We start from the raw sequence: 13,034 nt of genomic DNA, 5'->3' as shown, positions 1-13,034 counted from the left end.
ATAATGTGCTACAACATTCGAATGTTTATTCGTAAGTTCCACGGATAACATGCCGAAAGATATATCTATGGAAATATATTTCGTCAGAATTAGCAATTATATTGGTAAGCCTTTAGATAATCTTGACATGAGTTTATTGTTAAAGAATAGAAATAAAATGTACCGCCTGGCTTTAGTTAAGTAGTTTGTGTTAGTATGTCAAACACATAAGAAAGTCTCTGTATAAAAATTACTTATTAGAAATCCATCACATACATGAGAATTTAAACTGAATTATTTTCCGAAACAAAGTCCTACAATGAATACAGGCAAATACGTATCTATATAGACTTTAAAGTTTTTTTTTAGAGAGCTTCAAACGTTAGGGAGTAAAAAAGAAGCAATAGTTAAGTTGTTTCAAACTGTACATGTACAACAAGTGTCAACTAGTATAGTTGAGACTTACTTCCACCAAACCGTATACAAATTGTAAAATACATTTTATTATTTGCAATAAAAATTCAAACACCTGCCAACTGAGGTCCAGTTATAATCGATTAAGATTTTATCATGTTTTGTATTCATTTAACACAATAACATATACTTAAGACAAGTTATTTCTTGACATTATTATACCCATTCAACAGGTACACTTGGCATTATTATACTCCCCTCACCTGTTACACTTAAACTGTTACACTTAAACTTATTATACTCCGTACACCTGTTACACTAAATTTTATAATACTCCCTTCACCTGTTACATGTGCATAATCAGCTGATCAGCCACCCGATACGACTCGAGTTAGTCTGTTTGTCATAGGAAACGAAACCATTAAGTTCACTCAAATCATGTCAATGCTACTTTAATGAATAATTGTACAGTTGACGGCTTTCCCTGATGACCAGTTATCACTAACATTCATCTAATCAGTCATTTAATCCATAATAACAACTAACCTGTTACGCACGATTGATCACCAAATGCAATACCCATTGCATTTGTCGTTTATATTTCGTATATGACAATCGGATTGTTTATGAGAAATAAATATCTTTGATATATATATATATATATATATATATATATATATATATATATATATATATATAACTGCTTTCAGGTTAGTTCAATTATTGTATTAATTGTATTTTCCTATTATTGTTTATGCAATAGATTGTGATTAACATTAGGCGCGTTAACATCTGATGGCATTTGTCGTTTATATTTCGTATATGACGGTCGGATTGTTTATGAGAAATAAATATCTTTGATATATATATATAACTGCTTTCAGTTATCACTCATCAGCAATTAAGAATTCACTACGACATAAATACATGCCGACTGAGCTACGTCGACATGTTCAACAGGCCTTAGGTTAACGGAGTTAGCCTGTACGGACAGGCAATGGTATTACCATCATACCATTTGGTATGGGGTTAGCCTGTAGAAAACCTGGATAAAAGATCTATAAATGAATAGTTTATTTATAGATAGCGAAGGAAAAGGGATTAGGTCACGGTATCTCGATCTTCTCGATTATTTATTGAAAATAATGAAGAAAAACGCTATTTTAGGTCTTGAACTTAATAAAGATGTGAAATATGGAATGCAAATATTTATTTTATTCAAGGAATTTAGAACATTTTAAGATTGAATATAATAATTGCTAAAGTGAATCTTGTTACCGCGTGGTTTATTTGTAATACCTGTAAAATGTACAATAGATTCATAATATTAAAAAACACAATACATTTGTTGATACGTGTAGTTAAATTATATTTAAGTATGCAATAGCAAAAATAATAACTAACAAGAAGTGTGAACGTAATTTTATTTCATTTTTTTATTTACCCATCTATTTATGTAATTATTAATTCATTCATTCATTTATCCTTCCATCCGTCCGTCCGTCCATCCGTTCGTGTGTTCGTTTGTGCGTTTGTGCGTTCGTGCGTTTGTTTATTGATTGTTGGTTGGTTGGTTCGTTCGTTCTTTGGTTCGACCCTCGGTTCGTTCGTTTGTTTGTTCTTTTGTTATTTCGTTTGTTTTTTTTGTTCTTTGGTTAATTCTTATTTTCGTTCGTTCGTTCGATCATTCATTCGTTCGTTCATTCATTTATTCATTCATTTATCCTATCTCCTCCTCCCTCCCTCCCTCCCTCCCTCCCTCCCTCCCTCCCTCCCTCCCTCCCTCCCTCCCTCCCTCCCTCCCTCCCTCCCTCCCTCCCTCCCTCCCTCCCTCCCTCCCTCCCTCCCTCCCTCCCTCCCTCCCTCCCTCCCTCCCTCCCTCCCTCCCTCCCTCCCTCCCTCCCTCCCTCCCTCCCTTCCTCCCTCCCTTCCTCCCTCCCTCCCTCCCTCCCTCCCTCCCTCCCTCCCTCCCTCCCTCCCTCCCTCCCTCCCTCCCTCCCTTCCATCCATCCATCCAGCCAGCCAGCCACCCATTTATACATTCATTAATTTTTTGATGTATTTAATAATTTATTTACTTATTTTGTGTTCAACTTATTAGGTTTTTTTTTAATTAATTAAATGTATTTATTTTCTTTTTAAATATATTGGTGTAACAAAAATACGAAATAAAATAAAATTATAGTGTAAATTCAGGGAGTTTTTTCACCTTCTTTGGGATACGCCGAAAATCGGCCCTTCCCCCACCGATTTTTTGTTCCCCTCAGTTGGTAAATTTTCCCCTAGATTTCATTTTCCCCACCCAAAAAAAATAATTTTTTTTAATTTTTTTTACCTTTAGATATATAAGTTAACCTGATCCACTTTTGAAAATAAAAAAAATATTGCATAATCAAGTTATCTTTTGCCTTGAATTTGTTTTAAAAACAGTAAAATATGTTAAATTGATTATTTTAGACTTTCATTATTTCCCCACAATCCAGCGTTTCAAGCGATTTTTTCCCAAAATACGGCGTTTCGCGTGATATTTTTCCCCTCAATAAAGGCCAGGTCCTTTCCCCAAAATCAGATAAAAACCCCTGGTAAATTACTAAAATATATATTTAATAGAAAGGCGATTAAACCATCATGGTCATTCAGTAAGATACTTGATAAATGTTAAATTGATACGATTATTTGCCATAATTATGTCTATGTGAATGTGTGTACATTCTAAACTTGTTCGTATGTAAAAGTCTTCAGGGAAATAACATCGGTGAAGTACCATGGGTGCTTTTCACAGTATAATACAAGTTTAAACTCTCACAGACGAGAAAAAAATTCAAGGCACGTTATTTAATAACTTAATAATTTATGCGCAAAGTTGGTTTCTATCACAGCACATACTACATTTGAAATAAACATTTGCTTGCTTGTAATATATCTAATTGGACAGAGATGCAATTATATTCCTTAATAAAATACGAATTTTAGCCTGAACTTATCTGTTGACTTTTAAGTAAGATATTATCTGCCTCCATGGGATGCTTATTAGTTGTTTTATTGTTTACTTAATTGTATGTGTCGTTCTCAGTTATCTCCAGGTGTCTTGAAAATCACTTCTTCGACTTTGATGTCATCTATACTCTTCAATTAAAAAGACAACGTAGCTATTTTCAGACGAGTTTTTATTTCAAAATTGGATTCCATATTATTTTGCCTATGCTTTCTAAACAAACATGTTACAACAATAAAACAGCGGAAGTCTACACTGTGTATTAGCAACCTGCTGTGATGATCTCTTTCTTATCCATTTGAGCGTCAAGTTATCTCATATAGATCAGACATCGGCGGGCTCCGTTATGTATTAGTCTGACTTAAATTTTCTGTCGTAAAGTATTGTGGTTAGATTGTCAAATTAAGAAACGCAAGTAGTCATAAATGTGTGATAAGAATGTGTGGAAAGACAACTGCGTCTAAATGAAATACTTAAATACCATATAGTTCAATCGTTGAGAACAGACGTATGCTACATACATAATATGCCATATGACTGATATGAGGACGCACAAAACAATGCTTAATGTAGTTCAAGTTATATGTACGCACACAAGTGTGCAGTTTGATTACACGTTTACATTCATTTACTTGATACTTCCTATATGGTTTTCTTTCCCGGAAAATACTATAATAAGTGTATAAAAGTGCACGGGAAATTTGATATGCCCTTTTTATTGATTTATAAATTATATCAGCATGACTTCAAACTGTCATACGTAAATATACAATACACTACATAAAGCATTTTATGTGATTGAAATGCGACTTACAACTTTAAAAAAACAGTTATTTAAAAATAAAAGTTTTATTTCAACCTTATTTTCACGATCGGGATATGCACCGAGCATCTTAAAAAAGGATATTTCTTGCTACCATTATCGTAGTTTCATAAAAAATAAACACATGTAACAGAGTCAATTGCTTTGGTAAATTAACAACTATTTATTTTATGTAATTTCGTTAAAAAAATCTTTAAACTAAAGACAGTCACACTTAAGATAAGCAAAATACTTTTAATATAAATTGAAACAAAGAAAGAGTCTAATAAATAACCGGTGGCATTTGTTTTCGCAGTCTCGTATTGTTAAGCAATAGAAATTAACGTTATCATCATTATTAAAAGCGGCTTTATCGCGTTAAGGGTCCAATTAACAGGACAATGTAGCATGACACACCGACATCAATCACCCTGTCGGCATGAGATGTCATAAAGTACCCAAGGCACCCTTCCTGCTGCTTTGTGACGATTTCACCAATCGATATTTGTAACTTCATTCAACATGTATTTTGTTTTAACGTGGCAGCATTAATATAATATGCATTTAATATAATACAGTACGAATTATACAAAATATATAAAGAAATGAAATAAAAAATACATTGAATGATGCTGATGCTGATGATGATGCTGATGATGATGATGACGAACGCAGAAAAGCTCGAACTCACAAACGAACGAACGAACGAACAAACAAATTGACGGACGCATGAACGAATGAACAAAATAACAAACGAGCGCACGAACGACCGACCGACAGGCCGGCCCGCTCGCTCGCTGACTGACTGATGACTGACAGACTGACTGACTGACTGACTGACTGACATACATAATACATAAATAAATGATTGAATGAAACCATGTTCTGTTTACAATTATTGCATTATTTTTTTGGTATTTCATACTTTAAAATAATTAAACTACAAACAAATCCCTAGTGTTTTTTTATTTTCAGAATTATTAATCTATTCACTTTCAGTGTGTAATATATTTAATCTTAAAATGTTCTTAATTCATTGAATAAAATATAAATTTATAACCAATATTTTCATTCTTTATTGGTTTAAAACCTAAAAAGGCGTTTTTCTTTCATTATTTTTAATAAATAATCGAGAAGATCGAGATACCATAGCCTAATCCCTTTTCCTTCGCTATCTATAAATAGACTATTTATTTATAGATCTTCTATCCAGGTTATCTACAGGCTAACCCCATACCAAATGGTATGATGGTAATATTATTGCCTGTCCGTACAGGCTAATCTCCGTTAACCTAAGGCCTGTTGAACAGACTAACTCGAGTCGTATCGGGTGGATCGGCGCACTAATCTATTTAAAGGAGACCCATGTTATTCTACACTTGTGTGTTCTTCATGTGCTCAGACTACAAAAAATCTTTAAAGAAGCTATTTCTTTCATTCTTTCAAAAAAAAGAGAATACCTTTGAATTGTAAGTCTGCGAAAGTTATTCATAAGCAAGAAACCATGAAACGGCAGGAAAATCAGTTGGTTAGAATTTCCTGTTAATCATTCCATTTTTTTTAACTTTGAACACTCTGACAAATGAATTTAATGCCTAATTATGCACGATTATGTCTTTTATGTTTTTTGTTGCGTTCTAGATCACCAATCAAAGTGAGAAAAAAATATCTTGATTTACACAATTCTATTTTGAATGTCTCGAAATGTCTTAAAGTATTATGAATTTAACACTTTTACCCGCGTTTCCCCGGTGGATATCGCCGAGAAAATAATTATCGTCATCAGCATTCATCCATCACGAGCTATGCAAATTATTCTTCCTTTTCTATTTTTAAAGCCTCGTAAATTATACCGCATCACTGGCAGGAAATGATTTTTGCAGATTCATTTCCGAAATGCACCATGTTTCAAAGCAAAGCCCTTGGATTCGGACGAAATAAGATCAATTCAAAATACTTTTTTAGAGTATTTAGGGCAATGCTAAGGCTTATATCAAACTTTCAAATAATTTCACGAGGGTGTGTAAATGGAAGATCTTAACATTGTTATATGAATATTATAAACATAGGACAGATAAAGATCTGAATAAACAGATCGTATGAGGATAAATGGCTTTCAATCTAATATATCATGTTTTGTTTCATAAGTATTGTGAATAACTATCATGCATAAATAGCAGAATAGTGCTTTAATCGTTTTAATCAGTGATTGTCATTAAACTTCATGCCAATTTTATTTTCTGGTACCAGACGAATCTTAGCAGCTAAGCCGTTATCAGCATTTACAATCTTCTCAGCCAGCCGATACGAGCAATCCTTAACAATGCTCTTGTGTTTTAACGTCAGCAGAACAAAAACGCACTTTAAATCAGTTGTGAGACGAATCGTTCCTGTGATTTTGTAGGACCAGTTGTAAGACGAATCATTCACGTGATGTTGTAGGAAATAGAAGTTCATCTACAGAAATAGTTGCCAGTGGAAATGGAGAAAGGCCTGTGATTATTAAATTATTATCAATTGCGATTACTTTTAAAAACGCACTTTAAACCAGTTGTGAGACGAATCATTCCTGTGATTTTGTAAGAAATAGAATTTCATCTACAGAAATAGTTGCCAGTGGAAATGGAGAAGGACATGTGATTATCAAATTATTATCAATTGTTACGTTATAACTGTTTTTAAAAATACAAGAAAAGCTTTACGGCCTTTCAAATGACAAGGGATAAAGTGATATATGAAGGTAGTTAATTTAAATGTGCTTTGTTTCATCGAACATGATATAATTGGATGTTACAGCCATAAATAACATGCGGGATTTAAAGATTAACTAAAAGGTATGAATGATAGAAAGTCTGTATATGTTTTTAAAAACCTGTTTAAATTTTATTTTCACAAAATTCGCAAAAAATAATTATACAATAATACTAATCAACATATCTTATTAAGTTTAAATTGATATGTTACTTCAAAACGAACTTTAGTCGTGTTATTCTGTAAGCATATAATCAATCGTGTGTTTTTTCTGCGTAAGCATTAAAGGAGCCTTTTCACAGATTTTTTGCATGTACTGAAGTTTGTCATTAAATGCTTAATATTGATAAATGCAAACGTTGGATCTAAAATGTTTCAGTAGAAAAACAAGAATACAATTAAAAAAAGAAGAAAATAAGTAACTATCAACTGGGCTCGAACCACTGACCCTTGGAGTCCTGGAATAAAAATCTACCGCTAAGACCACTCGGCCATCCGTGCTCACACAATGAGAGAAGTATTTTATACTTTATATAAGCAATCATCGTAGTATCACAAAATATAATGACAACAACAAAACTCTCCAAATTATTCAATCGTTTCGCTTTGCAACGCTTTATAATTTTCAAGTTTTTAAATCGTCAAAAGATGCATATAATGGATATTTTAGAGCATGGTTAATGTTCAGTTTTACTGTTTCCTCACAAATATAATAACTAAAACGAAAATTTGCGAATCTGAAACAACTTTTTTAATTTTGTCCATTTACCAAAACGTTAAAAGGCTCCTTTTAAATGTGGTTCTAACAAATGATTATTAATGATTATTATTAGGATTTCCAAGGGTCAAACAGTGCCTCGGGTAGGTAAGGCAAATAAAAATATTAAACCAGGCTTATTTAGAGTCTGGTATTAAATAGGATAGTACTAAAGTTGAACTACAGTCCGCAATACTGAATTATAATTTATTTCATAACGGTGGAATACCATATATACATCCATTTGTAGTTTTTATTTCAAATAAGAGATGTGACAACGCGTATCTTTTTGCAAAATTATGATAGAACAAACTAGACTGCATTGGTTCGAAATGCCCTTTTTAGTTTAAAGTACCGCTATAAAACCATTACAAATTTCTAACTACCGTTCAAATGCAATTAATTTTAATAAAAGAATCAATAATGTCAATAATAGCGCCAAACGTTTGACATAAATAGCCAAATTTGATTGATAAAAAACACTGCTAAAATATAAATTAAAAAACGTGTGTTTTTGCATGCATTTGTTTTAAATATTTAAACAACGTGTCGTTAAAAAAAAACAGCTCAAATTTAATTAAATTAAAATTACAATTATCAAACATAAAGGTATATTAATATAGCAAACATATCATCGGACGGAATGAACACTCAAATCAAATACATAAACATGATTGCAAATGGTTGTATGGAATACATATATGGAAAATGGGTTTAAAGCGAAGAAAGGGCACCATAAACTGAACTAGCATATTGCGTACATTTTGTTTCATACAGATATGTCAAAAGTTATAGAATTCTATTGGTTTGCATTTTTCAGATGTGACAGTAAACACACATTTGCATTTCTTTTTTTCCGAAAAGGGCGTGAACGAATCGCTTCCAAAAACAACGGCAACTACATGAAAAAAACTTCAAACCACTCTTCGATGCTAAGATGGATGAATACTACGAAGATGACCTTCGTCAATCAATCAGCAACATGACGATGCAATATCCACATCTCTTAAACATCAGCATGCCATTCGATTACAATTATGAAAACGAATGCCCTAAATTTTACACAGAGTCGGCATCAGAGTATACCAGGCTATAAACTCTGTATGCATACTCTTCTGCCCATTATATGTGTCTTAGGGATCATCGGAATAATTGTGACAATTATTGTGCTGAGTCATAAAAGCATGTCCACATCGACTAATAATTATCTTATATCGCTTGCAGTGACCGACCTGTTGTTCTTGATAGTTATAGGTGTGCGAATCTTCGATACCCGGCTGGATCGTGTTATCCACCACTATTACCTGGTGATAATGACATACGGCAACATCCTCATCAACGTTGTCCTCTTGGCCTCTGTTTGGCTGACCGTCATGTTAACGGTGGAACGATATATTGCTATTTGTCATCCACTGCGTGCAATCACACTGTGCACCGTTGTACGTGCCAGGATTATCATTATATCCATCGTAGTGAGTGCTTTTCTGTATCATGTCGTGGACATATTTAGATACACCATTCTGTTTCACCCGGACCCATGTGTGGAAAAGGACGTGCCTGCGATACAGTTCACACCTTTGGGGCTAAATCAAAATTTTCGAAAAGTGAAAAGCTGGGTGGACTGTTTTCTTTTCGCAATCTCCCCAATTATAATGGTTCTTGTTCTTAACATTTTACTGATATTAGAAATCCACCGCTCAACTAAGTATTTGCGGCACCACTTGGCGAACGACTCCAACGTACGGACAATAATTTCGTGTGAGGAAAAGAGAATCACCTGGATGCTCATTATAGTTGTGATTGTGTCCGGTGTGTGCCAAGGGCCGTATATTATATTGGGTATTTTTAAGACTCTCTTTCCGGGCGTTATTTTTTCACACTTTAATACAATGACATATGTAACCGTGTTGTTTCTAGTGCTAAGGTCTTCTTTTAACTTCATAATATACTGTTGGTTCAGCGAAACGTTTCGGAACACCTTTAAGAGGATTGTCTGCGTAGCAAAGTGCAAGCTAGGATGGTATCCACACATATGGAACAATACTGAGCATGGACAAAGTTATAACAACCGTCAGATATCTGTTATCCATACCAAAGAAACTACTACGTGTTAGAACTGAGATTATTTGTTTAATTATGTTCAATAATCGTATAAGACAGTTTGGCACAACATGTGAAATCATTCTGGGTTACTTCGACCAACCTTTTTTAATAACTATGTAAACAAACCGAGCCTCGAAACGCAATATATGAGGTGCCTCGTTATACTAAACGATAACTAAAATCAGATTTAATTGCCAATAAAAAGTCACAGTGAAATATAAAAAAGCCGTACATACTTACACAATCATTAACATAACATTGGTTAGTGTATTTACCAATTTTACTTTTATTATGGTTATGGTAATGGGGTTATATAATTATTGCAATAGTCTAATTAATGATGAATCATATGTTTTTGTTTGTTACGTTCTGTTATTTTAGTTTAAGGATTTGCTGAGCAAATTCGCTTTGATACCGGTTTAATATGTATTTGTTTTTAATTGCGCCATTATTAACAAGTCTGTGCAATGTTGAAGAACCAACTCATTAAAATAAAATTAGTGTATTGATGTATTTTGGCGATGTTTTAAATATCCCAAAATTCATCTCAATGATAATATTCCGAAACAAGTGTTAAGCATGTAAAATCAGCATAGCAATACTTATAGATCATAGGTAATCACTGATACAAATATTTGTCAAAAATAAAATGTCTAACATTTTAAAAGTTGTTTTCCACATGTATTAGTAATAAGATGTTTTGCATAGAAAACAGTATAGAAAGAATGCATCAACAAAACACACATTTTTAATCAGCCTTCATCACAGTTTTGTCACCAATGTTGTTTTAAGATGATAAATGAATATAGAAATCGTTGCCTCATATTACGTCACTTAAATTTGCGGTAACGGGTAATGCACATACAAATAATAAATTTGAATATTTAAAACGATATCAAGCAAAAAATACCATGCTTTGGGATGTATGTTTAAAAAGGTATGTTTATCAATTGTTTATTTTCTACACAAACTATTACATTGTTATAGTTGACTTGACCGATTTAACTAAATTAACTATAAAGTAAAACATTTTGATTCTACGAGAGTTGCCCAGTTTCAAAATGAACAAAAGGAATCCGTGTTTTTTCAAGTACATACCCAATTTTCTCGAACTATTGTTGTTTTAGCAGTTGTGTAATATACTATACTTTAATGTGCATGCAATTTGTCAATAATATTTAACTTAACTGAGAAGAAAATAAGTAAAACGGTGAAGGGCATTGTTTTATGCCTTTTGAAATGCAAATGCACTTACAGATGCATTCAAAATGAACTGAAAAGGATCGGCCATTCTATTTATTTGGGAAGTATACGGAATATTCGACATGACGCTACATTAAAGCGCAATCCAACGCCTGGTGGTGCTACAAATTAAACTTCAAGTAGACGTCCATATAAGGTCACACCTGACGTCTTATGCAAAATTCGTCGCTGGATCTCTACAATCAAACCGCGGACCCAGAGAAAAATGGCATTTGACACAAGAATGTCCAAAGGAACAGTATACTACATCATCGGGAATGTTTTGAAAGCAAAACTACGGCAGGAGAGTGCAAGGTTCATCAGCTCAACATGGCACAGATTCAGAACCGCAGGTCTTGGAAGCTATATCTAAAGCTTAAATGTGACAAGTGGAGAGATTTTGTTACGTCTGACGAGGCGATGTTTTATCTTGGTGGAAGTTATAGAAGAAGATGAGTATGTTATGTCAGAACGGGAGAAAACGTTGGCGATAAACTGAAGTTTGTAAAACGTGATGCGTTTACCAGAGACTTCGAGTCGTGGGATTCTCTATCGTAAGGTAAACTCAGATTGCTATATCAATACAGTACTGAAACCATTTATACTAAAGGATTCCCGAGACTCTTTCCGGACGGTAAACACGTCATGACGTTCCATCAGGACAGTGGATCTAGCCACAACTCCAAACACACAGTGAACTTTCTAAAAGATCAAAACATTAAGTTCATACCACCTGACGAATGGATGCAAAAGTCTCAATCACAAGTATACCCCATATATTGGTATAGTGGGTATACCAAAACGACGCTTACAAACACGACAACATTCTGGTCTCAAAAGAGCTCTGAAGGACGAATGGCGCGCATTGGAACAAACTGCCATCAACAAAACTTCGAAATCGTGGGCAAAGCGTAGCAGGGTGATTCACGATTGCCATGGATCTCATATTGAGCATTTGTTGCAATAAGATGTATTTAAATCATAAATAATTAATGTTTTTGTTTTGTTCACCATGAAATTGGGCAACTCTCGTATTCCCAGTCATCGCTTGTATGCTTAAGCTTTATATTAAATATAGTTAATATGATTTTAGAGCGATGCACGTTGTACAGCTTAATTCAAATATATTATAACATTGGAGATGTGGTGTTTTGCTTGGTTATGTCAATAATAAATCTCAACAGTATATGATTTTTATAGATTACAGTCTTTGCCCATAACACTTTAAAGTGAGTAACACGTGTTCATTCATTAAAGATTTATAATTTGTTTATTTGTTTAATGTTTCAAATCAAAATTGAAATAAGCGTTTAAAATATAACCCTACGTATTAAACACGTGTCTCACCTGTGCATTGTATTATGCCTCCTACTATTGATGGATTAATCAGTTTTTTTGTATTCAAACTGTTACAATTACTATACATATATGTGCTTGTTTAAACTATATCAATACCCGTGGATAACATACGTCTTACTGTTACGATGATTGAGTATTTCACTGAGCATTTGAGTCCCGTTCTGTGAAAACTGTGCATAATGCATGTGCGTAAAATGTCGTCCCAGATTAGCATGTGCAATCCGCACAGGCTAATCAGGGACGACACTTTCCGCATAAACTGGATTTTTGCTAAGAAGAGAAATAATTTAAACGAAAAATGTCATTAAATGCATTGTGCCCAGTTTTTTCAGAACACGACTCATTTAAGCATGTTAAAAATCCCATGCATAATAGTGATCACAAAAAAATGTTTGTAAATTAACCTTGTCAGCAATTTGTTAGCAATGGCAGCATAATTTCTGTTAGCAGGAAAATTTTAAACACAACTTCTTATACTTTGTTGCACCGGTTGACATCAGTCTGCAACGTATGTTGGGGCTATATCAATGTTTGAATAGGACACCAATATGTCAAAGCGATGGCAATTCCAGAATTTATTGAGCGACATCTGAATCAAGAAGGATCCTAACATAAAAGGGGGCCGTGTGCTG

The 13,034-nt window shown here is 33.7% G+C and overlaps 1 protein-coding gene across 2 annotated transcripts; it reads left to right on the top strand.

Annotated features, from left to right (window-relative positions):
* Positions 1-6,574: 6,574 nt before the first annotated feature.
* On the top strand, positions 6,575-12,178 carry LOC127844667 (thyrotropin-releasing hormone receptor-like). Of its 2 annotated transcripts, XM_052375068.1 has the most exons (3): positions 6,575-7,024; positions 7,321-7,458; positions 8,563-12,178. In XM_052375068.1, exon 3 carries the CDS (start codon positions 8,736-8,738, stop codon positions 9,810-9,812), a length of 1,077 nt encoding a protein of 358 aa, XP_052231028.1. In that variant the 5' UTR covers positions 6,575-7,024; positions 7,321-7,458; positions 8,563-8,735; the 3' UTR covers positions 9,813-12,178. The 2 variants fall into 2 exon arrangements, with proteins under 2 accessions (XP_052231028.1, XP_052231029.1); XM_052375069.1 differs by lacking the exon at positions 7,321-7,458.
* The last annotated feature ends 856 nt before the right edge of the window (positions 12,179-13,034 follow it).

This window comes from Dreissena polymorpha, chromosome 9, assembly GCF_020536995.1.
Source record: "Dreissena polymorpha isolate Duluth1 chromosome 9, UMN_Dpol_1.0, whole genome shotgun sequence".
NCBI lineage: Eukaryota > Metazoa > Mollusca > Bivalvia > Myida > Dreissenidae > Dreissena > Dreissena polymorpha.
This window is presented reverse-complemented; position numbering and strand designations above follow the sequence as displayed.

Coding starts and splice junctions, on each gene's coding strand:
- LOC127844667 (XM_052375069.1), top strand. CDS start 8,736: ATGAAAACGAATGCCCTAAATTTTACACAGAGTCGGCATCAGAGTATA.